This window comes from Sordaria macrospora, chromosome 5 (assembly GCF_033870435.1).
Source record: "Sordaria macrospora chromosome 5, complete sequence".
Taxonomy (NCBI): domain Eukaryota; kingdom Fungi; phylum Ascomycota; class Sordariomycetes; order Sordariales; family Sordariaceae; genus Sordaria; species Sordaria macrospora.
The window spans coordinates 298795-320797 of record NC_089375.1 but is presented as its reverse complement, the minus strand read 5'-3'; the positions used below and the strand labels follow the sequence as shown (position 1 = coordinate 320797).

Here is a 22003-nt window from a genome sequence, read left to right as displayed (position 1 = left end):
GTGAGCGGAAGAAGTGACTGCTGACTGCTGACTGCTGACTGCGGACCTCCTTTCTTGCTTTGGCCAGGCAACAACCGACAACCGACTGCAGTGTGTGTGGCAGAACTTGAAGTGCAAAACTTGGACTGTTGGAATGGGAAGGAGGAGGACGAGACAAACAACCTGAAATTGGACTGAATCTTCAAACTCAAACCCGTCGAGACCTGATGACCAGATATGCACTCGTTCTTGCCCTCGACTGGAAGCACGACAAACCTGAACCTTGATGAGAGTAGGAACCCAACCTTGCCTGTTCCTGCCAAACCTGTCCCCAAGAATTTCCAACCCACGTTTCTTTTCGGCGAGCGAGGGGCCGCCTGCCCTGCCCACTGGAGGGGAGGCTGGGGTCAAGGGCCCGAACAGGGATCTTTCAGGGCAGAGCAGTCCACTGGTGTCGGGTGTCGAGCTCCCAGCCAGCCGTGGTCGACAGCAGCCCACCTTGACGGCCACGGGAAAACCGTCACATCTTCCCTCCCAACCAATCAACACCTTTATGTGCCCCATTCGAAGAGGCCAATCAACCAATCATTTCCTCCAAACTCTTGTTGATTGTTTGTGCTCTTTTCCTTTCACCAAAAAAGACACCCTAGCAACGAGCGCGGTTAGTCGCGAACCAGGGTTGGCTTGTGTGACCTCAGAGCGCAGTTTTAGTCTCGCCGCCGTCACAGAGCTAGTTGCTTATCGATAACCGAGGGAGAGGCAAGGAAGAATAGCTGCGCGTCACCCTCCTGGAAGAGAAGAGGCCAGGCACCAGACCGTGTTGAAGTCTTGGCTCATGGAGGTTGAAGATGCATGGAATGCGACAACTGAAGAGGGAGACGTGAATGCGACAACTGACGAGGGAGATGTGAATGCGACAACTGACGAGGGAGACGTGTATGCGATATCAATAGCTGGTGATGCTCACCGCAAAAATTGTTATCGTCGTCATTCCTGTGAGGTCCAAGCTCCCTTTTTCCAAGGTGGAGGTGGCCCAAGCTCCTCCGATGTCCAAGCTTCAGGGGTGAGGGGACAAACTCCAGCGTTTTGGGCTCCACTGATTTTCAGCGGTCCTGCAGAGCTGCAGAGCTCTTGCTTGTCGGGACTTGTCATGTGCATCTTGGTTCTCGGCATCTCTTCTTTGGCATTCCATCTTGGTCAGTTCCAGCTTTGAGCTTCATCGTCGGGTCCCTGTTGTTGAGACTGGACAGTCGGGGATTTTGAATTTGGTGCCGAATAACTTGGATCACAATGTCATGAAAGTGAGAGGGAGATGGGTAATCTGGTCGAAATTCAAACACGCCTCGGCACTCGAGTAAAAAGTTCACAACCCCAAAGACCACAAGTCGTGACATTCCAAATACCATCTTCAATGCCAAACCAACCCAAACCATGTCTAATTTTCATAACCCGTAGAATGCATATCATAATCCATCACCAACCCCTTACATGCCACCCAATCTCCAGTGACCTCAGCTAAACAATAACCTTCGCCTCACTCTTGCTCCCCCTCTCCCCAAAAATCGTGCTTCCCACTCTAACCTCCGAACTCCCCATAACAATAGCCCCCTCAAAGTCCTCACTCATCCCCATACTGAGCTCCAAACTTCCCTCTTCCAATCCCAGCTCCTTCTCCACCAACTCCCTCTGCTCCCTCAACACCACGAAATCCTCATTCTCATTCTCGGGCGTAGTCGCCTTGCTCCTCGCAATGGCGCCAATGGTCATCAACCCCAGCAACTTTAAGTGAGGACATTCGTTGACGATGGCCTTGCACAGGTCGACGGTTTCTTGGCCCGGTGAACAGCCGGATTTGGATTCTTCGCCTGAGGTGTTGACTTGGACGTGGACGTTTAGTTTTTCGATTTGGTTTTCGGGGGTAGAGGAAGAGGCGATGAGTTCCCCGCGCACACGGTTGAGAGTCTGAGCTTTTTTGAGGGAGTCCAGAGAGGAGACGGCGAAGAGGTTGGAGATTTTGGCTAGGGGTTTGCAGTGTGCTGTTTTGTCTCCCGTTAGTCATCATCCTCCTCATAAGTAGTTTCACTTCACACAAGAAGATCCAAAGGCAAGGGACAAGACATACTACTCTGCAACCCCCCAATGAAATGCCACTTGATGGTCCTCGGCAACAACTCGGCCTTCTGCTGCAGCTCCTGCGCATAGTTCTCGCCGAAATGGACCTGCTTGACCTGGGGAGCCTGGTGCAGAGCCAGGATGTCGTTGGCGGGCTTGAGCTTGGACACGGCGACGAGGCGGACGGGCCGGCCTTTGGCGACGGCGAGGATGCGCTCTTGCACGCCTTGCAGCTGGGAGACGAGCGCCGAGGCCCGGGTGGAGTCGATTTTGAGGGGGGTTGAGCTCATTTTGGTTATTTGGTTGTAGGTTGGTGTGAAGTTGTAATGTTGTTGTGAGTGAGTCCGGTTGTGATGTTTGAGGTTGAGATGAAAATGAAAATGAGGTTGTCACACGGCAGCGTGTGTCATCGATCGGAGTCCAGAACCTCCGCTGGGGCTCCGTCTCTTTTCCCGGGCGCTGAGGTTTCCCTGCATGAAATCGTGCAGACCCGCCCCGAGTTTGCAGCACGTCCGGGAGAAATTGTTAGTGCAAGACCACTTGTGACTTCAACAATGGAGGCGCCATACGGGTTGTCTACGAAGTGAGAACCAAAACGTGGCTATCCTCTATATAAATATGTCAGTCGATGTGAAGTATTTTGCATGGCTTTCTTGAGCTGCATCTTATAATACTTTGTCCTTCAAATCGATCTGGTCTCGACCTCACCCGCGTACTCATCTACTATGTACACTAACACAAAACCCACAAACAACTCCTCACCCCGGGGGTGCGTTAACAGGTGGTCCATCTACATACATCCCTGGAACTTCAACCTCACCTCTCTCTTCCTCTTTCAATCAAAACTAACACCAAGCGAGGTCCAGATGTTCCCAAACTCAGGCGGTGCTGTAAATATACCTTGGTAGCTCATGGTAACACACAACCCACCTCTTTCTCATTCTTGTTCTACATCGACGACCTCGTCTCCCCCATACATGTACCTATCCTACTACCTTGTGCGACCTTGTTAACGCCGCTAACAGACCAGACGGCTTCGAAATCATATGTATGAAACATCAGCATCGGTATTATAGCCCTCCTCCGCCTTACCTGCCTACAGTACTACGATGAGCTGGCTCTGTCTTCAATACACTCTGATGTGGTTTATTTGTTGCCTACCTTAGTTCGGTACGCCTACTCCTCAATTTTGTTCTGGGCGAGCGTAGTCTAGACGTCACAATCTTTGGACATCCATTTCCATCATATCTTTCATCTTGACTATAACTATTCCTACAATCTCTAGAAGTACCTGGTATCGACGCCCATCTCGCGCCACATGCGATGCTCTTCCTCCCACAGGACCGGCCCCAGCCACTTCGGCACACATACATCAAGATGACCAAACATACCTCGACAGAAGCCATTTCTTTCCATCTTTCCATGTTTTGGGCTCAATGCTGGCTGGCTCTCAAGGTCGAGTCGAGTCGAGTCCAGTCTGGAAAAGTCCCGTCGATAAACGCTCCGACGTGCTCCAGTCTTAGTTAGCAGTGCACGCAGCGGGCACATGCACTTAGCAGTTGTTGTGCGTAACAGTGATGCTCCAGAAGTCCTTCATGTAGACCTGGCCCCGAGTACAAATCCAAGGATTGGCACATTCCTTTCTGACATCGCAGTTATCCAAGTGGACGGCCTGGGCGGCGCGGCCAATGATGCCGTACCCTTCACTGAGCTCTTTTGGGTTTATTTTGTCCTGTGTGTAGGTAAGAGGGAAGGAAAGGTTAGAAACGGAACATACAGGTAGTAAACATGAAGAAAGAGGACATAGGTAAGGTAGGTAGGTAGGTATGTTGTTAGTACAGTCTAACCGTGCACCACGTGCGTGCGGTCTGGACTGGACTGGACTGAATAGACAAGGTACCTATCAGTGACATGATAGGTAAGGTACCTCTAGGTAGGTAAGGTAGGTACATAGCGGTAGATAGGTAACATACCTCGTTGCACCACCAAATGGCCACACCCCATGAGCAGCTTGACGCGCTCGCAGCACAGTCACCAGGACCAAGCTTCGGCTTACTTATAGTCAAATTGCCTTGTCTTAAGATGCCTATGCGATGCCCTCCTTTTTAAGGGCCGTTATGTCGGCGTACCTCTTTTGAGTGTCAAGTATCGCCCCACCCGTCCCCGTAATGGCAATCATTGAATGAGGGCAATATCCGGGTCTGGTCGTTCGACCACAAAGCCTTGCGCTGTAGCATTTCCTCTGTACGAGTTGTGTTGGAAGTGCGCCTGTGCCGGCAGGAAGGATCTGTACAAAACAAAGAGAGAGAAAAGAAAAAAAAAGAAAGAAAACATCAGTAGGTACGTGCACGAAACTCGCAATATGTATCTGGTTGATTCCTTTCTACCCAGGTAGGTAGGACTGAAAGCTTGTTGGTTTACTTACCTGGCGCATGGCCAAAAGGCCTGCAAAGATACCTAATGTTGGAAAGGAGCATAATGGATGGATGGCTCCGGTCGAAGAGGTGGAGGATACCTCTAGAATTATGTAATGGACGTAGTATGGATGTCAATGTCCGAGTTCTTAGGTACCTTGGACCACTGCGTTGCGTTGGTGGACTGAATACCGGGGGGAAAGAGGATGAGGAAGATGGCAAGAGAGAACTGATTGAATAAGAGAGGGGGGGACACGGGCTGCTTTATACTACCGGTCGGTAGCTACCTAGTCAGCTCGAATATTATTATCCAGTCTACCTGTCCAGAACCAAGTACCGCAGAAATCCGGGGCGTTGGGTTTCGGGGTTGTGACTGATCTGGCCAAATTTAAATGCATACCTACTGCAAAATTCATGCCCACCAATTTTCTACGAATGCAAGACGGTGATTCTAAATGTCTCCACCCTCCAGCTTGCTATCTTTAAAAGTGGGAAAAGACACATAGGGGAAAAGACACATAGGGCACCAGAAGAATCGACTTTACACTGCGCCGGGTTCAAGTTCGCTGGCTGTCTCCCCCAATTATTTTTTCTCGGGCATGAAAAGCACATATTCTTGCAGTGTACATTCAGATTTGGCTAGATTCGGCCAGCCTACGAAGTCACAACCCTGAAACCTAACGCCCCGGAAGTCCGTGGTAGAATAAACCCGACAGATTTATTGTGGCTATGCCAACAGAAAACCGATGCCCTAATGCCCTCAAAACCATGCCAAGCATCACGAGTTGCGTACAGCACTAGGTACTACGTGTAAAGACTTTTATTATGGGATACTCGCATGCCTCTGCCATTTCATGTTTGACTGCATTACAATCCTACCCTCTCGACGTATGTCCATCTCGCCCACCAGCCCCATGTGATGGATGCTCAACTCCTCCCATGGCCCATGACCCATGGCCCATGGCCCATGGCCCACTGCACAGTCCACAGTCCATACGATACCTACATGACACTTGACTGGATGGCCACCATTTCCCCTCCCTTTCTTTCTTTCTTCCTCTCTTTTGTGCTGTGCTCTCAGGGTCCAGTCTGTCCAGTTTGTCTCGTCTAGAAAGTGGAAAGTACAATAAACGCTCCCTGCCGTCCATGCAGTCTTAGCTACCTACCTACACTACTGTAAGGTACAGGTAATTAACACTTATCGTACTTAACCACGACACTCCACTGGTCCTTCAGATGGACATTTCCCAGAATGTAAGACCCAAGTTCGTTGTAAATCTCGCACTCCTTCATGATTTTGTGAGTGGCCTCGGCAATGGTGTCGTACCCGGGCAGCTCCTTTGAGTTCTCGGGGTCCTGTTGAGAGGGAGAGAGGAAGGGAGGGAAGGTCAGTCCATGTACGGACGGGAGTGGATTACGTAGGTAGACACAGATAAATGTCAATAGACAATGGATATGAACATGGAACATGGAACATTACCTCATTGCACCAGAAAATAGCCGAATCCCACGAGCAGCTGACGCGGTCACAGGGAACATTCCCGTTCAGAGCAGGACCGAGCTTCGGATGGCCAGAATGCGCCGGTTCTTTGAGATATTGAATGCCTTCGCTGATGTACTTCACTTGGGCAAAGTGATGGCTGGTGTCTCCGAGACCCGTTTGTAGTTCGCAATCCACCGTGGCAACATCCACAATGGAAGTCGACCGACGCTCGGCCTGAGAGGACGCTGTGGCATTTCTCCCAGCCAGTGCCGCCGCAAGTGATGTTCCTGGAAGCGCGCTGGCAGAAACGATCTGTGGGTACAAAAGGATAGAAAATATATTAGTGCACAATTCATTTACCTGCAGCATGGCCAAAACGCCTCCGAGAAAGATGTTGAAGAGAAGCATGATGGTACGCTAGTGGGAGAGGTGTCGAAGTTTACTGAGTGCACGGTAACGAAGGTGGGTAGACGAGGTTGAAAAGAAGTGAAAAAAGAAAAGACGGGAAACGAGGGGGAGAGGCGGGCCTTTATAAGCACACTGTCTGCAACATATATGCTCGCCAACAGCACAGCCACCACAATTCCCCCTTTACGGCTACCGCACGCCAGACCTGCATCTGTTTGTTTAAACACATTAACCTAGAGAACCGAGGTTCTGGTCCCATCTGTACCTAAGGTATACTGCACATGGTGTTGAGTGCTTTTTGGGTGCTTTAGACCTGAATGGTGGCAGTGTTGACAGCTGCTGACAATGTGTACAAGTTGGGGGATGGCTTCGCTCCAGTGTCTCCCGGGCATTGCTTAACCGAAGTGGGATAGATGGATGGCAGAACCCGACATGCGATCGAATAAGTACTTGACATGGGAGGTTTAACACTAGACGGGATGATTCAGAGATTTGGCGACTGGCCAGTGCCCGCAGATCGGCGTTGACGAAGGTGATGTTGGCTGTGGTGATGGTTGCCGTATCCTGCAAAGTCGTCAGTGTGTGTGTGTGTTGGCGTGGTGGCTGCATAGGAAAAGGAGCAGCGGGAACGAACCGTGAAAGGATGAGAAGATGATGAATACTGAGGCAAATCTCGAGTGTCGGTGATGCTCCACCCAGAGACAGAGTGTTTGATGAACCAGGCGGAGAGATGACTGAACAACATTCCCGGGAAGAAAATACAAGAAAATGGACACTTCAGTCCTATTGGGTTTCGCGAGAGCAGAAAAGAACGCAATCAGTCCCGTCGCCATGACACCAAAAACGAAGGAAGGTACCTCTACTGTATGTTCCTGCCTTCCATTTCTACTTGATGCTAGTTCTGCCTCTTGCACCCTAACCCGCTCCTTTCCTCCAGCTTGGTGACCAGCCACGCAATCTTGCGGCCCCTGGCTTCTGCCCGTCGACTCCGGGCTCAACCCGAGGTACTTCGGTAACTATTCCGTGAATCCGCCGCTGAAGCAGCCGCCGACAACTGCAACTTCGCTTCTTGGCCTGGGCACCAGAGAGTGCTACTTCCACACGGCATCATCTCGTGGCCGCGTTTTCCCCTGCCAACTTCACCAATGCAGTCTCAGCGCCACCTCCTTCAGGTTCTCTGGCTTTGTCATTCACCAGTATCATTCGAGAAGCGCAGGTGCCACAAATTCGAGGGAAATTCTCGGTTCTTCCATCGTGCGAAGCCAACATCTGGTGCAGACTGGTGGCGGTGGCGGCGAACACCCCCGATGACACTGTCGCCTGGTTATTCGAGAATCAGTTTAAACAGCGCAAGAGCGAGTGGCCTTAGAGGTGAAAATCACACCAAAGAAAGTCACGAGACAACAGCGGAGTTTGTACTGGTAGCAAGGAAGACAGCTATTATGTGGAGGGGACATGGAGCATTGGAGACGAAGCAATGCTGGCTACAACTGACTGACTGACTGACTGACTGACCAGAGCATCTGCCCATCTGACCAGGCATACGTATGTATGAAGCATCGTGAACTACTCGTCCTGTCCAGTCCAGTCCTTTGTTGGGTACACCAGCAAATTAACCCAATCTTGTCTGGTCTCCTCCAACATTCCATCTCCCACTCTTATCTGAAATGTCTTCACTCTTGCCCCAAATCGCCTTGTTAACCCCAAACACTCCGTCTCCTCCCAATTCTCAAATTCTCCACCACCATCAGATCAGATTGACCGAGGACGGGGCTTCTTATCCTGCTTCTTGTCCATCTTTTTGCCCTGCTTCTTGTCCTTATGCTGCAACCGCAAGCCACAACCAGTAGCGCGACGAGCAGCCGCGCGACGCTGCATGTGCTAAATCTCCCACTTCCTAAGCAGTGTTTTCTAGGCTTGGGATTTGGCGGCTTTGGAGGCCCAGGGGAAGTTATTCTTGGGTTGCGGTTGTTGGGGGCGACGAGCGACGGGTTGTTCTTGGATGTTATGCTCCAGGACATAGTGATGGATTTGGATAGCGGTAGCGGCGTGAATGGCTGGCATGATGTACTCGATGGGCATGGCAGGGATGTTGGGCATGACGGGCTCGATATACTCGATAGGCATCATGGGCACCACGGGTATGATGGGCTCGACGGGCACGACGGGCGCGACGGGCGCGACAGGCATGACTGGCTGCTGGTAAACCTCATGCTGGAAGACTTCATAGTGGAACTAGCGTTACCTCTGTTAGTTCTTGGCTCTAGTTTGCTTCAAGGATGGACATGGATGGGACGATCGATGGATAAGCACTACTTACCATGTTCTCAGCGGGACCCAACCCCTCGTCCTCGTCAGAGTCCATATCCTCGTCAACGGAATCGAAGCCCTCTTCGAAGTCCAGCTCTTCGTTGGCGGAGTCCAATTCCTCTACAAAACCAGGAGCTGGGAGAACGGGCTGCTCAAACTTGTTGACAAGAAGGAAGGCCGGTTCGGGTTCCTGGATGCCGACGGCAGGACCATAGTAGTCGAGACGAGGCATGCCGAGTTGTTCAGAGGCAGCGGGTTGCTGGTAAACCTGGGGAGGCTGATAAATTTGAGGAGGCTAGAATATTGATTTTGTTTAGTATAAGGTAAGCAGTATACGGCTTGGCTTTTGCAACCAGACAGTGACGGAGGGGAATCATGTATCTGATCACTTACCAAGGCCTGTCCAGTGACAGGGTCATAGTAGACAATTTGACAGCCGCCAGGAAAGACAAAGTTCTGCACGATCCAGTCTGACATTTTGAGGATGGAATTCAGTCGAAGTAGGGTAGATGAAGTGTGCGTGAAGCACTTGATGCTTTCGTAAGCGTCGCGGTTCGTCGAGAGAGATGGGTGTCGAACATCATCAAGGAGACTTGAACACACCAAGCGAACCTTGAATATGTGTCTTGTTTTCTCTCAGCCTCCAGTTAATGATTTGTTTTACCAAATATTCGAATGGATACTCGGAATCGCCGTCGATCGCCCAGTTAGTCCTGCCTCTCCATCAGCTCCATCACCCGCACGGAAAGAGATCGAAGCGTACCTCGAATTGCGCCGTCAATAACCTCACTCCTGCTCGAGAAACGATCTCTCGAGATACGATCGTTCTATTACACCCGATCCGATTCTCCTTAAGACCGGACGAAATGTCGCCGCCCTTAAAATTCTTTGAGCACCACCCCCCCCCCCCCCCCCCCCCCCCCCCCCCCTCTCTCTCTCCCCCTCTGCCCCGTCTGGTATTGTATTTCTTATTGAGCCATGCTATTATGCCCCTCCCATCAAAACATTAAATGGAAATATTCCCTTCCTTAGGTGAAGATGAACGTGAATAAGAGATGCCCACCACGAAACCTTCAAGTGAAAATTATCCATGGCAGCTGGCTGGAAGATTCCCTCTTGTCAACGGTTCATCTCTTCTGCACTCCCCTTCACAGGTATAAAATCTCGTTTTCTTCACTCAAGACTTGGAACTGGACTCGAGTTTTTTTTTGAAGGGAGAAACAAGTCAAACACTGACAACACATCACTTCGAACATAACTCGAACATCACATCACACCTTTCTCTCCCAAAAAGCCAATTTTTCTCTCGTCCAACGTGCATCAGCAAAACGGCATCCACCACTACCACTACCACCACCACCACCATGACCGACATATCCTGGCTCAACCGCGACGCCATCATAGCCATCCCCGCTCCCCGCTACTCGGCCGAGCTGGATGCAGACGGCAAGCCCATCTACTCTTTTTCCTCTGGTGTAGCCTCTACTGCTGCTGCTGCTGCCAACAACGAGGTCAGTTCCTACACTCATCATACCCCCTAGTCTAACCCATCACATTCTTCTCACCTATCTCTCCTTTTCCATTTCCTCCCCGGCCATGTCGATCGAAATAATGCAATATAAACACGAATAAAGCTAACCTCGCTCCTCAATATAGAACAAAAACCCTAACCTCCTCGCCGCTCCCCGCGCCCGCAAAGCTGCTCGCGCCGACACCATCTCCGACGCCGCTGCTTCTCCCAAGAAGAAGAAGCCCAACATCGCCGGCACCAAGAAGAAGACCGTCAGCCCAAACAAAACCCCGCGTCCGATCTTCTTTCAAGGCTACATCCCAATTTTCGCCTCCCAATCCCAGCCCGTCTCCCAATCCCAGCCCGTCTCCCAATCCCAGCCCGTCTCCCAATCCCAGCCCGTCTCCCAGTCCCAGTCCCAGTCTTAGTCCCAGTCCCGGCCCGGACGCAACATCCTCTGGCGTCAATTTCTTGATCCAGGTCGTCTTGCCTGCTGCCGCGCTGAGCTCAAGACTGCCCCTGGTTACAAAGGACGTAGCGGTCGCGGTCGTCCGCCGAAGCACGTCCGCGAACGTAATAAGGAAAAGGATGAGGTGTTGGCGGAGAAGCAGTGCGAGTTCATGTTTGCTGCAAACTGGAAGAATTGTTTGGGATATGGACTAGGAGTGGAGTCTGATGATGACGGAAAGGAGGAGGAGGAGGAGGAGGAGGAGGAGGAGGAGGAGGCAGTGAAAAGGGCAGAGAAAGAGAGGAGCATGACGGAGAGGGAGGCGAGGGAGAGGGAGAGGAAAATGCTGGACATGGAGGCGAGTGTTAGGAGGTTTCAGGAGAGGTTTTGGTATTAGGCGTGGGGGCCTCCATGTCCGTGTGATGGGGAGGATGAGGATGAGGATGAGGATGAGTATGAATATGAATATGAGCATTGATGATGATGATGATGATTTGTACGAGCTGCTGAGCGAGCAGCGAGCAGCGAGCAACAGGTGACGACCAATGATTGCGATGACGGACCAGAAACAAATTGAGACGGAGAAGATTGATGGATGGATGGATGGCAGGACAACCTGGGTACCTACTTGATCGAAATTTACAGTACGAGGTTTTGTAATTGACGGAACGATTTCATCACGCAATTAACAAAAGCAGTGAAGTGCAGTGTATGGTAGTGTCTAGAGTCCATATATGTGTGACTTGGTACCTCACTACCTAGTGACGGCCGTGGTCAGAATCAGAAACCCAGCACGTCTTTTCCGTCCTCCTCATTGTGAATAGGTAGACGAGGTGGACGTGGGAGGGTCTGGAGACTGGTCTGCGTCGGCGGGCGACTCCTCCTCCTTGTACGAAATTGGTAGCGGAAACGTCGCTGGTGTAGGTGATCTTGCGAGATTTGTTCGGTGTGCAGTGGCAGCAGATGACGCCTCTGGCTGCACTCCTGCAACAAAAGCCCTCCCCGTAGAAACGTCGCAGAAGTGCCCACGTAAAGGGAGACCCTGCAATCTGCATCCGAATCCGGAGAACAGCCGGAACCTGCACCCTCAAGTGGAAGTCTCAATGAAAGGAACTGGCCAATGCCTCCGAGTCCCGTCTGCCTGTCCTGTTCCATTAGAAGGCACGACCCAGCCGAGCCGTGCACCAGGTGGTCAGGTGAATTAAGTGGAAGCTGCAATGTCCGTGGGATTCTTGAGAAGATGATCGAGTCGAAATTTCCCTGTCTCTCATCCTCTCATTTTTCTCCTCCTTCGATCACCAAGTTCACCACCGACCACATTCATTCACCAAACTCCTTCTGAATCATCAACACCAACACCATGTCTCCTGCGAGCCTCAGCTACGGTGATTAGGAGGGGCGGGACAATGGGTACAATATAGTTAGAACTTAAAAGGACGATAAGTTTCAATATCATATTGAGTCAACTTTAATGTCCGGGCTCCGGCCGGCTGCTTTCTTTTATCGACTTTCATCGACTTTTTTTCGAGTAGAGGTATGGTACGAGCCACTGCCAATGCCACTTCAATAACATACATTACCACCAGGTCTCGCCATATCTAACCCCCTCTGCCACTGCTAAATCATGATACCAAATTGTACGGCAATGGTATTGGTTGTGGTGGAGATATCAAGGAGTGTCTACATGTAGTGTGGGTAGAGCCGTAGAGGTACATCCAGTGGAATGTACCATAATGCGTCTACTGCCGTAATCCCCGTTACGGCTGGCCTGGCTGTCTTACAGTCTTTGAGATTTTTGTGTACTGTATGTAGTTCCCAGATCCATGGCGACGGCACACTGCAGTTTCGTCTTTTTCAATGGTAAGGATAAGACAAGACAAGCTACCAAGTTCCCAAACAAGGGGTCCAACCCTCCAAAACTCCAAGGTGCATTTTATGTAGTCAAAGGGTACCTACCTTACCGATGAGGTGACTGCATGGATGCAATGGCATATCGGAACTCGGAAATGGGCATCTTCAAGTATAACTATGCCCTAGTTACAGAACGGAACCAATTGGGTAGGTGTCAAAATGCCCAAGGGATTAGGGGGCTGGTCTGAGGTCTCGAGCTGACAAACAAACAAATCCAGTATTGGACTGTACAGTTTTACTGCTGGGAGGGAGCTTGATTGTACGTTTTCACTACCTAGGTTGATGTTCTTTTTGTACGTTGTGGTTTGTGGTTTGTCTTTGTATATATGTCATGGCATGCTATGCTCAATTGCTCATCTAAATGCTTTCGTTCCGCCTCAGCGCCACTGCCACTGCTATGAGGGGCTCCATGAGCCTCGAGCCATTCTATCGAATTCGTTTTCTAGTGCTAGCACCAGACTGTGCTTCCAATGGTATCTATCAATCCATCCATCTCATGACCATGACCATGACCCGTGCATGCTCTCTTCCATTCCATCATACAATCACCATCCATCCATCCATCGCCATTAAGTAAATAAGAATCTATAACTACATATAAAGTGAGAAAACAAATAAGAACAAGGAAGCGTGAAAAAAAAAAAAAAAACGCCAACCAGCTCGCTCCAGAACTCAAAAGTTTTGGTCAAAACCGCAGATTCTCCCACCGGTTCCTCTCCCTTTTACTCTTACTCCCGCTCCTACTTCGACTGTTCTGAGCCTGGGCCCTTTCTTCATCCCTTTGACTCCGCAGTTGCGTCCAGTCTGGAGGATGGCTCATCGATCTCATCCTCGCGGATTTCAGTCTCTCGGGTTGCGGTAGCGGTGGTGGTCTCTAACCGGCCGATGGAGGAGCGGGAGGAGCGAGGTTACCCCCGGTGCCAGTTCCAGGGTGATGTTGATTCTATCTCTGTCCCTGGTTCTGAGAGGTTTGTGTCTGAGTCAAGTCGGAGCCCGTCACTGCGGCCGCCGCTTGCTGGGGTAGGTTCCCTGGGAGTTGTGCTTGTGGTGGTTGCCCTTGCTGCTGTGTATACCCTTGCTGAGGAGCGGCAGCTGTCGTCGGCCTGCTCACTCCCGCTGCTGTCGGGTTAGACATGCTAGCACCTCTCGGCCTCGCTCCCATCGGCACGGGTGCGGCGGGGCTGAGTGTGATAGGCGACGGGGTGGGCAAGTTCTGCACTGGTGGGACTGATGTGGCGGTTGCTCCGGGGGTGGTGTAGACCGGCTGAGGAGCTTGTGGCTGCTGTGAGAGGGGAGACAAAGTCGATTGTCCGGTGTACAACCCGCCGCTGGCGATGGGCGAGCTAGGGCTCATCGCTTGTTGCTGCTGCTGCTGCTGCTGCTGCTGCTGTTGTGCGGCATAAGCTGCTCCGGCGTACTGGGCCATACTCGGCCCTGGTTGTCCTTGTCCGGCATAACCCTGGCCAGTGTAGAGATTGGGGCTGAAACCGGCTTCGCCTCGCTCGACGTCAAACGAGAGGTTGGACCGGCGACCGGTGTTAGGGCTGCGAATGCTGCCTCTGCCACCACCGACCGAGGGACGAGTAACGTGCACGCTTAGAGACCTATTCCCTAGCGGCATGGGTGGTAGTCCGTCGCCAGGCTTTCTGCGTCCGCGCTGGGACTCACGGGGGTTCAGGTAATCCCTGCGGGCCATGAGGGAGGAGGTATCGTCGGCCTGGGCGCGGCCTACGGGAGAGTTGTCACGAGAGCGCAGGGTGACTCTGTCGTAACCCCAATCGTCTATAGCCTCGGCGACGGGATCGGAGGCGTTGATATTGGCTACTGCCTGTTTCTCGGCGTCCATCTTGCTGGCTCCTGTGATGCCGCTGCCCGGGGTGTGGACATCATCCTCCTCCTTCTGTTGCCGCAGTTTGGTAACCATCTTGGCCGCCTCCTTATCTTTATCCGCCTTTTCTCTGGCCATGGCGGCAAAATCATCGGTTACGGCAACAGAGTAGGCAGGGTTGGTAGGACCGCCCAACGCCTCGCCACCACCACCGGGAGCGTTGATGGGGACCGCCTTGAGTGCCAAAGCCAGGGCGCACATGAACTTGGAGCGGCGGGTGCAGCGAACGGCCTCGTTGTGCCAGTTGGACTTGTGCTTGATTTGGATCTTAAGCGTCATCTTGTCCAAGTTGCCGACGTCGTTGATCATGATGGTAATGTCGGGCTGGAAATCGCGGCTGTTTTCGGGGGAGCAGACAAACTTTTCGAGTTCGAGGCGGAGGAGCTCGATCTCTTCGAACGAGGTATCGTAGGAGACGGCGACGTCGACGGTTTCCTTCATGGCCTTGGATCGCGTAACGTTTTCGATCCAGAGGTTGTTGAGTTGGATGTTGGGGACCTAGACTGTTAGAAAGGGCGAACACAGATGTGTACAAAGAGAGAAAGAAGAGAGGGGTTACATACCTGAACGACCTGCATCTTGTCGATGCGGGTAAACACGGTGTAAAGCAGAGAAATCTTCTCAACGATAAGCTGCTGGAAATCGGGTCCCTTGATATCGACACGGTCGCCGACATCATACGGATGCTTGACGAACAGGAAAATACAAGAACCCAAGAACTCCTGCGTGGTGACGGCGAAAACGAAGGACAGCGACAAAAGCGTGGTACCAGCCGTGGCCAGCGTGGCCACAAAGCTGCTCTGGAACACGACCAAGAAGATGATGATGACGATAATCAGCACCACAAACAGCAGGACCTTATCAAACACTGTCAAGGCCTGACTGATGTCCTTCATGCTGTGCGCGATTGCCTTTCTCTCCTTGCCGATGTCGACAACCTTGCGGATCATCTCGTCAAGACTGATATCGCCGTTCTGGTCGGCATCGATGGCGTTGAAGCACTCCTCGGCCTCTTCGCGGTGGTGCTCGCCCAGCACTTCGACGATATCCTCCAGCAGCAAGGCCTCCTCGCCTTCGGCCGCGAAAGACATCCAGATACGGCGGGCCATGGCCTCGGAGCTGCGGACCTTTTCGAGAGCTTCGATGACGATGGAGTGAGCCGAGGTAGGGTTGAAGACGTTCTTGCCGGTGATTTCCGAGGCAATGTTGCCAAAGACGGAGGTGATCTTGTCGCCGATGCGGCCAACGTCGCCGACGAGGCGCATGGGGGTGCTGGTGCCTCCGCGCGCCTTCTCGGCCCTGTCGCGGATAAGGAGGGCGTTGATACTATCGCTGATGACGTAGTCCTCGTCGGCAAACTCGGGGCAGTACATGGGGAACAGGGTCCTCGAGGCTTCGTACAGCAGACCCAGGAGGTAGATGTCGCGCTTGGAGTCCTGGATGCGGTTGGCAAAGGAGCGTTGGTGGTACGAGATGCTGATGAGCTGAACAATGGCCTTTTCTCCGAGCAAAACTCCCAACGAGATGAAGACGGACAAGAGGATGCGCTTGATGGTGTGGACCCATTCGAGGCTGTCGTCTGTGAAGCGGAACTTGAAGACGAGCCAGGTAGCCAGCGACCAGAGAAACAAGGAGAAGTTGATCTCCAACGCGGCCAGCACGTTGGCGTACTTGCGAGTTCCAGCGCTGACGACGCCGCAGAGGAACATGAAGACGGAGGGGAGGACGTGGGCGACCAGCTTGGCGGTCCATAGCGACAGCCACGAGATTTCGATCCAGAGGAAGAGCCAGAAGAGGGTGTAGTTCTCCTTGTCGTCGTCGCTGGTGCCAAGCTGGATATTATCGATGTTGCCGGTGAAGGGCAGGACGAAGAGCGGGATGGCGAGCAGGAAGGCGATGGGGATAATGTAGATTAGATAGCGAGTGACGAAGGGGAAGCTGACGATCTTGTGGTAGAAGCGACCCAAGGCGTTGAACTTCTTTTCCTCACTCATGTTGGTGCCAGGCCGGCTGAGATCTCGCACACGTCGCCGTCCAGAAGGGCCAGCCTGGCGACGGCTCGACTTGCTGGCCTTGTGGAAGAGGCCATGCTTCTCGGTCGGGGAGGAGTCGACGGTGCCGAGAGTGTTGGAGAGAGTCTGGTCGACCTTTCTGGCGCCAGTCGAGGAGGCGGTTGTGGCGTTGGTGCGAACGGGTTGTAGTGGTATGTCGTTGGGTTCCATCATGTCGTCGACGTCTGATCCAGGACTAGATGGGATATGGCGGAAACCTCTGTGGCCCGTTGGCGACATGGGACTTTTTAAGGACATGGCTGAAGGAGATCAGGGTCCTGGTGGAGGTGGAGGTGTTGAGTGTCGTCGGAGGAGTGTGTTGGTGTGCGTATACTTGGTATATTGCGTAAGAGAGGTGGGTCCAGGTCGTCGTCGATGGTTTGGTGGAGACGGGGGAATTGGGATGACAGGCGATGATCTCACGACCTAGACTGCCATGACATGGGCCAAACGGGCGAACGAGAGTCGGTGAAGTGGAGAAGATTGCCCGAGTTAAGACGGTCTGTCGAAGCTTGTCTGGTGGTCCTCGTGCTGGATGGGATCTGAGGACAACAAAGACTGACTGGCTGCAGTAGTAGTGTACACGGAGTGCCGAGGGATGAACGAATGTTGGACCAGTGAATGAAGGATTGGATGTATTACTAGGTTACCTCTGTTGATGTGTCTAGGTAGGAGAGGGTAATACGAAGATGACTGTCGAAGGGAAGAGAGTGGGAAGGGAAGAGAGTAGGAAGGGAAAGAGAGTGAATGTGAGAGAAGGAGTACAATAGGTAAAAAAAAGAGAGAGTCGGGGTTCAAGGAGGGGGGGGGGGGGGGGGGGGGGGGGGGGGGGGAATTCAAGGGACTTTTTATTGTTCAGATTTGTCAAAGATGGATGGAAATTCTGTTGGTGTATCGAATACTGTACTGTACTGCACCGTGTCAATTGTGTGGATTGAAGTGGAAGAGTGAATGTGGTTTCCCGACAAGACATGGAGGCATGTTTGTGGTTGTTTCCAGTTCCGCCGTCGAAGGGGTCGTAAAATACTTGTAGGAGGAACATGGACATCCAATGGAGTCCACCAAGTGCGAAACAGCTATCGGGATTACAAAACATGAGAAATGCCTCCGTAGAAGAATGAGAAAGACGGTTGTCGGTGTATTGTACTGACCGTGACAGGTGCAGTTTGCAGTTCTAATGTTGTGACTTGTGACAGACCCTGAATGGGCTATTCCCACTGTGGGCCCGTGTCCAACCTACTTTGATCGGGTGTCTGTTTCGGGATTAGCTTTCTCTTCCATTCTCAGGGGTGCAGCAGACTGCCTGTTGTGGATCGGTTTTCCGGTGGGTTCGGCCACTGAAAGCCCCAAACCGGCTAGTGACATCTTGTTCCCAGTTTCACAATAACAGATCGACCCCGATTTGTCTACACAGTAGGTTTGGTTGTGTGTGATTGGCCTTTTTGAGTTTGTGGTTGTTCGGGGTCCACACCTCCCTCAGCCTGCTTTTTTCTTTTTTTCTTTCCTACTTTTGGCGCATGCCAGTGGCTTCTGTTGATATTCTTTTTGCATTCCGCCGTGTCAATGTCCTGTTGTGGTTGTCCGGGTGTCGTGTGCCTCGTTTTATGGCATCGAGTGTTGCCGTGTTTTGGATTGAGGGAAAATCTGCAGTTGAAAAAGGGTGTATATCAGGAACGGGTGGCAGATGCAGGTTCATCCTATGTATTCTATGCACCTTTCAATTGACACCACCACATCTGTAACTCACGAATGGCTACACAACATGTGTGTCTTTTTTTTTCTTCAAGTTGTCAACGGTCAACGCTTCACTCTTTGGACTTGACCGCCCAAACCTTTTTTCGCAAACAAACGAACGGCTACTGCCAGCCAGCTGCCAACGGAATTGCGATCGTCACTGGGCATCCTCTTGAGTTTGTTCTACGTCACAGCCTCCGTGCCGGAATCCCGTTTCCACTCCCGGTCCCGTCGTATAGTACACTAGTTGTCTGTCCCTGATAGGTGCGTTAGTCGATTCAATAAACCCATCGTTCCTCTGCATCCGAGATTTCGATCGGATCCCAATCAACATCTTGGCAAGCTGCTTTTGGTTTATTTTGCCACTTTTGGATCCCTTTTGGAGGACCGGGTGGATCATCCGAAGCACCGGCTCCGATCCAATGTCTTTCTCACGTCTATCAGAGACTCTCGGTACGGGTCTGACGGGGAACTACTATGCTATACGGGGCCGTGATCCACGCCGTGTGTTGTTTGATTCCCGGTCGTCTCTTCTCAAAAAGAAAGCAACGCCGGAAAAGAGATCGGTTTTGGGGATTGAAAAAGAGATCTCAGGGAATTGCTAATCTCGGAGAGTTTGGAGTGGGAAAGGAAGACCCCTGATTTTTGTGAAGCGCTGTGGAGGCATGTGTTGGTTTGGGGGGGTTCGGGGATCCATCTCTGCATCTTCTCTCTGCGGATCTGTCAGGAACTGAAAAGCTGAGACGTGCTGGAGATCGTTCCAAGCATTTGCATTGGGGGATTTGATGCATTGCATTCTGGCCGGCTTGGCGTGAATCATAAGGGTTCTGTTAAGGGTTCTGTTAAGGGTTCCCATGATTTCTCTGCATCTCCAATTGCTGCTATTGTGGTGATGGTACATACTAACCTTAGCTAGTATGTCGTTGAAGCCGTGGCTTGCCGTCCCGTGTTGGGGCTGACTAGGGGACGCTATCAAGAGGTCGACATTTGGACATGACGTCAGCGTAGCCATCGTCAAGTTGGTCCAATCATTGGGTGCTAAGGAGAGGTGCGCTATCATCATCGCTTCAGTTCGCTTCCATTGGAATTGGTTGAAGACGCTCGGACCACTCACTTCATTGAGGTGACAGAGCCTCAAGGTCTCAATAACAGGAAAACAGACAGCCGGAAACAGAACCATATGGGTGAAATAGAGAAAAGCCCTTTGCATGGCATCGTGAAAGAACAAAAGGGAAATTTATCAATGGCTGACCAAATGAGCTCAATCGACTTGCCTTGGCAAGATTACAGCCTGTAACGTTCAACCAAGGCTTGAATGCGCTTCTAGGTGATTGTTACACGTAATGCTACTGTAACGGTTCAAGGATTGTTACAAGACAAGCTGCTGGTCATAGCTCCCAGTCCTCAACTCTCTCCACTTAATTTTCCCCGCGATAAGGTGTCACGATAACCTACCTCGGGGCCTCGATACCATTCGCTTGTCTCCCGCCATCATCAGACCACTCACTGACTGACACTTCCTCCAGCACTTAGTATCCCTAGCCCGGTCTGCGACGGAAATGCCTCCTTTCTAGACTTCGTATCCCTCAACACCTCAATTCGCCCACAATGAGACCGTCGCGACTGGCCATGCGGCCCTACACCTGTCTCCAATGCCTCACCAAAACACGACCTTCCACTCTCCGACCGCTTACACAAACACCGCGCATTGCTTCCCTCCACAACACCTCCCGATTAACGTCCGACTCTCTTGCTGCCTCTTCTCGACCAAGCATAGCCCCCAAGCCTGTCGTCGATATCAAGCACATCCGCCAAAACCCCGACCTCTACGCCCAAAACTGCATCGAGCGCAACTATCACCAACAAGCCACCTACCCACAGCGTATCAACGACCTCCACGCCCAATGGCAAGCCAAGCAGCGCGAGGCTCGTTCCCTCCGTGAGCGCTCCAACATCCTGCGCCGCCAGCTCACCGACCCGGGCTCCATCCGCGACGAAAACGCCGACACCATCGCCGCCGGCACCCAGCTCCTAACAAGAGACGAGCTCATCGCCGAGGCCCGCAAGCTTAAAGCCCTCCTCTCCACCATTGAAGCCGAAGAAACCCGCATCCTCTCCGAGATCGAGTCCCTGGCGCTATCCATTCCCAACCTCACCTCCGACGAATCCCCCCGGGGCCCCGAGCCCCAAGTTCTGTCCTTGATCAACGAACACCCCGAACCCGTCCCCTCGGCGTCCGACCGCGTCTGGCGCTCCCACGTGCACATCGGCAACGAGCTCGGCCTCCTCGACTTTGCTTCCGCCGGCACCACTTCGGGTTGGGGTTGGTACTTCCTCCTCGACGAAGCCGCGCAACTCGAACAAGCTTTGATCGGCTACGCCCTCGACCTGGCCGTGCGCTCCGGCTGGCGCCAAGTCTCTCCGCCATCAATAGTCTACTCGCACGTTGCCTCGGCCTGCGGTTTCCAGCCCCGCGACCAGAACGGCGAAACGCAGATCTACAGCCTGTCCCAGTCCGCCGATGACGCGGCGCGGGGTAAGCCCGAGCTCTCCATGGCCGGCACCTCCGAGATCCCGTTAGCAGGGATGCACGCCAACAAGACTCTTCTCTGCCCCGGCGACATCTCGGAATTTTCCCCGCTCAAATACGTCGCCGTGTCACGGTGCTACCGCGCCGAAGCCGGTTCGCGCGGGCTCGAGACAAAGGGATTGTACCGCGTGCACGAGTTCACAAAGGTGGAGCTTTTCGGGTGGACGTACCCTTCTCTCGATTCTGCCTCTGAAATATTCAACGAGATCGTCGACTTACAGACGGACCTCCTGTCGTCGTTGGGTCTACACTGCCGCGTGCTGGAGATGCCTACCCATGACCTTGGTGCCTCGGCAACACGCAAGATCGACATCGAGGCCTTTTTCCCCAGCAGGAGGGAACGGAATGAAGGGTGGGGCGAGGTGACGAGCGCGAGCATATGCACTGATTACCAGGCTAGAAGGCTGGCGACGAGGCTAAAGGGCGAAGATGGAAAGATGATTGAGGGCGGGTATCCCTTCACAGTGAACGGGACGGCCATGGCGGTGCCGAGAGTGGTGGCGGCGTTGTTGGAGAACGGGTGGGATGAGGAGACGGGGACGGTGTTCATTCCGGAGGTGTTGAGGGGGTGGATGGGTGGTAAGGAGAGGATTGGGCCAAAGCCAAAGACTAAGAAGGGGTTGGGGGTTGGTGTTTAGTAGACAGACAACTTAACTAAAGGGGATAAAGGCGTTCGTTCCACTTGGTGTTGTTGTTTGGAAGTTGGTGGTGTATGATAGACACGGTGTTTGTTGAACAGTTATTTCTTCTGGCAGCAAGGAAAAAGCATTGTTAATGGAGTATGGTTTATAGTTTACTTGCTTCTTATCTCCCCTCGTCCTCGTCCGCGTCCATCTAATCTCCCTTGCTACCCAGGCATAGCAGGCAGGCAGGCAAATTACGGTAAGTACTGTTGTGATGCCTCCGGCGGCCCCCGTCCGGGGGAAGGGACCTCGCTTCGCTCGAAGACTAGACGGGACTGGATGGATGGACTACATACGAGGGAGAGAGTATCGAGCACTACCTACATACCTAGGTATACATCGCACACATCACACACATCATACCTTATACATCATCATCATCACGCATCAAGAATGCTAGTTGTTTGTAGAAAATGTTTTAAATCTCTAGTAGTTACTCTCAGCTCCCTCCCTCCCATTACTTACCCCCCGCCATAAGAAAA

The 22003-nt window shown here is 52.4% G+C and overlaps 6 protein-coding genes across 6 annotated transcripts; 2 read left to right on the top strand and 4 right to left on the bottom strand.

Annotated features, from left to right (window-relative positions):
* Window positions 1-1240: 1240 nt before the first annotated feature.
* SMAC4_09360 (uncharacterized protein) lies at window positions 1241-2794 on the bottom strand. Its single transcript, XM_003345180.2, has 2 exons — window positions 2102-2794; window positions 1241-2015 (listed from the first exon to the last, which is right to left on the bottom strand). The coding sequence occupies exons 1-2, from the start codon at window positions 2379-2381 to the stop codon at window positions 1495-1497; spliced, it is 801 nt and encodes a 266-aa protein (XP_003345228.2). The 5' UTR covers window positions 2382-2794; the 3' UTR covers window positions 1241-1494.
* Window positions 2795-5097: 2303 nt separating this feature from the next.
* Window positions 5098-7578, bottom strand: SMAC4_09361 (uncharacterized protein). The gene is made up of 2 exons (XM_024655879.2): window positions 5986-7578; window positions 5098-5861 (listed from the first exon to the last, which is right to left on the bottom strand). Exons 1-2 carry the CDS (start codon window positions 6394-6396, stop codon window positions 5697-5699), a joined length of 576 nt encoding a protein of 191 aa, XP_024511700.1. The 5' UTR covers window positions 6397-7578; the 3' UTR covers window positions 5098-5696.
* A 729-nt stretch (window positions 7579-8307) lies between these two features.
* On the bottom strand, window positions 8308-9183 carry SMAC4_09362 (uncharacterized protein; the record flags this gene model as incomplete). The annotated part of the gene is made up of 3 exons (XM_003345182.1): window positions 8308-8631; window positions 8717-9001; window positions 9100-9183. The coding sequence occupies 3 exons, from the start codon at window positions 9181-9183 to the stop codon at window positions 8308-8310; spliced, it is 693 nt and encodes a 230-aa protein (XP_003345230.1).
* An 887-nt stretch (window positions 9184-10070) lies between these two features.
* SMAC4_09363 (uncharacterized protein) lies at window positions 10071-11061 on the top strand (the record flags this gene model as incomplete). Its single annotated transcript, XM_003345183.1, has 3 exons — window positions 10071-10217; window positions 10363-10637; window positions 10755-11061. The coding sequence occupies 3 exons, from the start codon at window positions 10071-10073 to the stop codon at window positions 11059-11061; spliced, it is 729 nt and encodes a 242-aa protein (XP_003345231.1).
* Window positions 11062-13518: 2457 nt separating this feature from the next.
* On the bottom strand, window positions 13519-16772 carry SMAC4_09364 (uncharacterized protein; the record flags this gene model as incomplete). Its single annotated transcript, XM_003345184.1, has 2 exons — window positions 13519-14961; window positions 15027-16772. The coding sequence occupies 2 exons, from the start codon at window positions 16770-16772 to the stop codon at window positions 13519-13521; spliced, it is 3189 nt and encodes a 1062-aa protein (XP_003345232.1).
* Window positions 16773-19759: 2987 nt separating this feature from the next.
* Window positions 19760-21567, top strand: SMAC4_09365 (uncharacterized protein). Its single transcript, XM_003345185.2, has one exon. It carries the CDS (start codon window positions 19857-19859, stop codon window positions 21474-21476), a length of 1620 nt encoding a protein of 539 aa, XP_003345233.1. The 5' UTR covers window positions 19760-19856; the 3' UTR covers window positions 21477-21567.
* The last annotated feature ends 436 nt before the right edge of the window (window positions 21568-22003 follow it).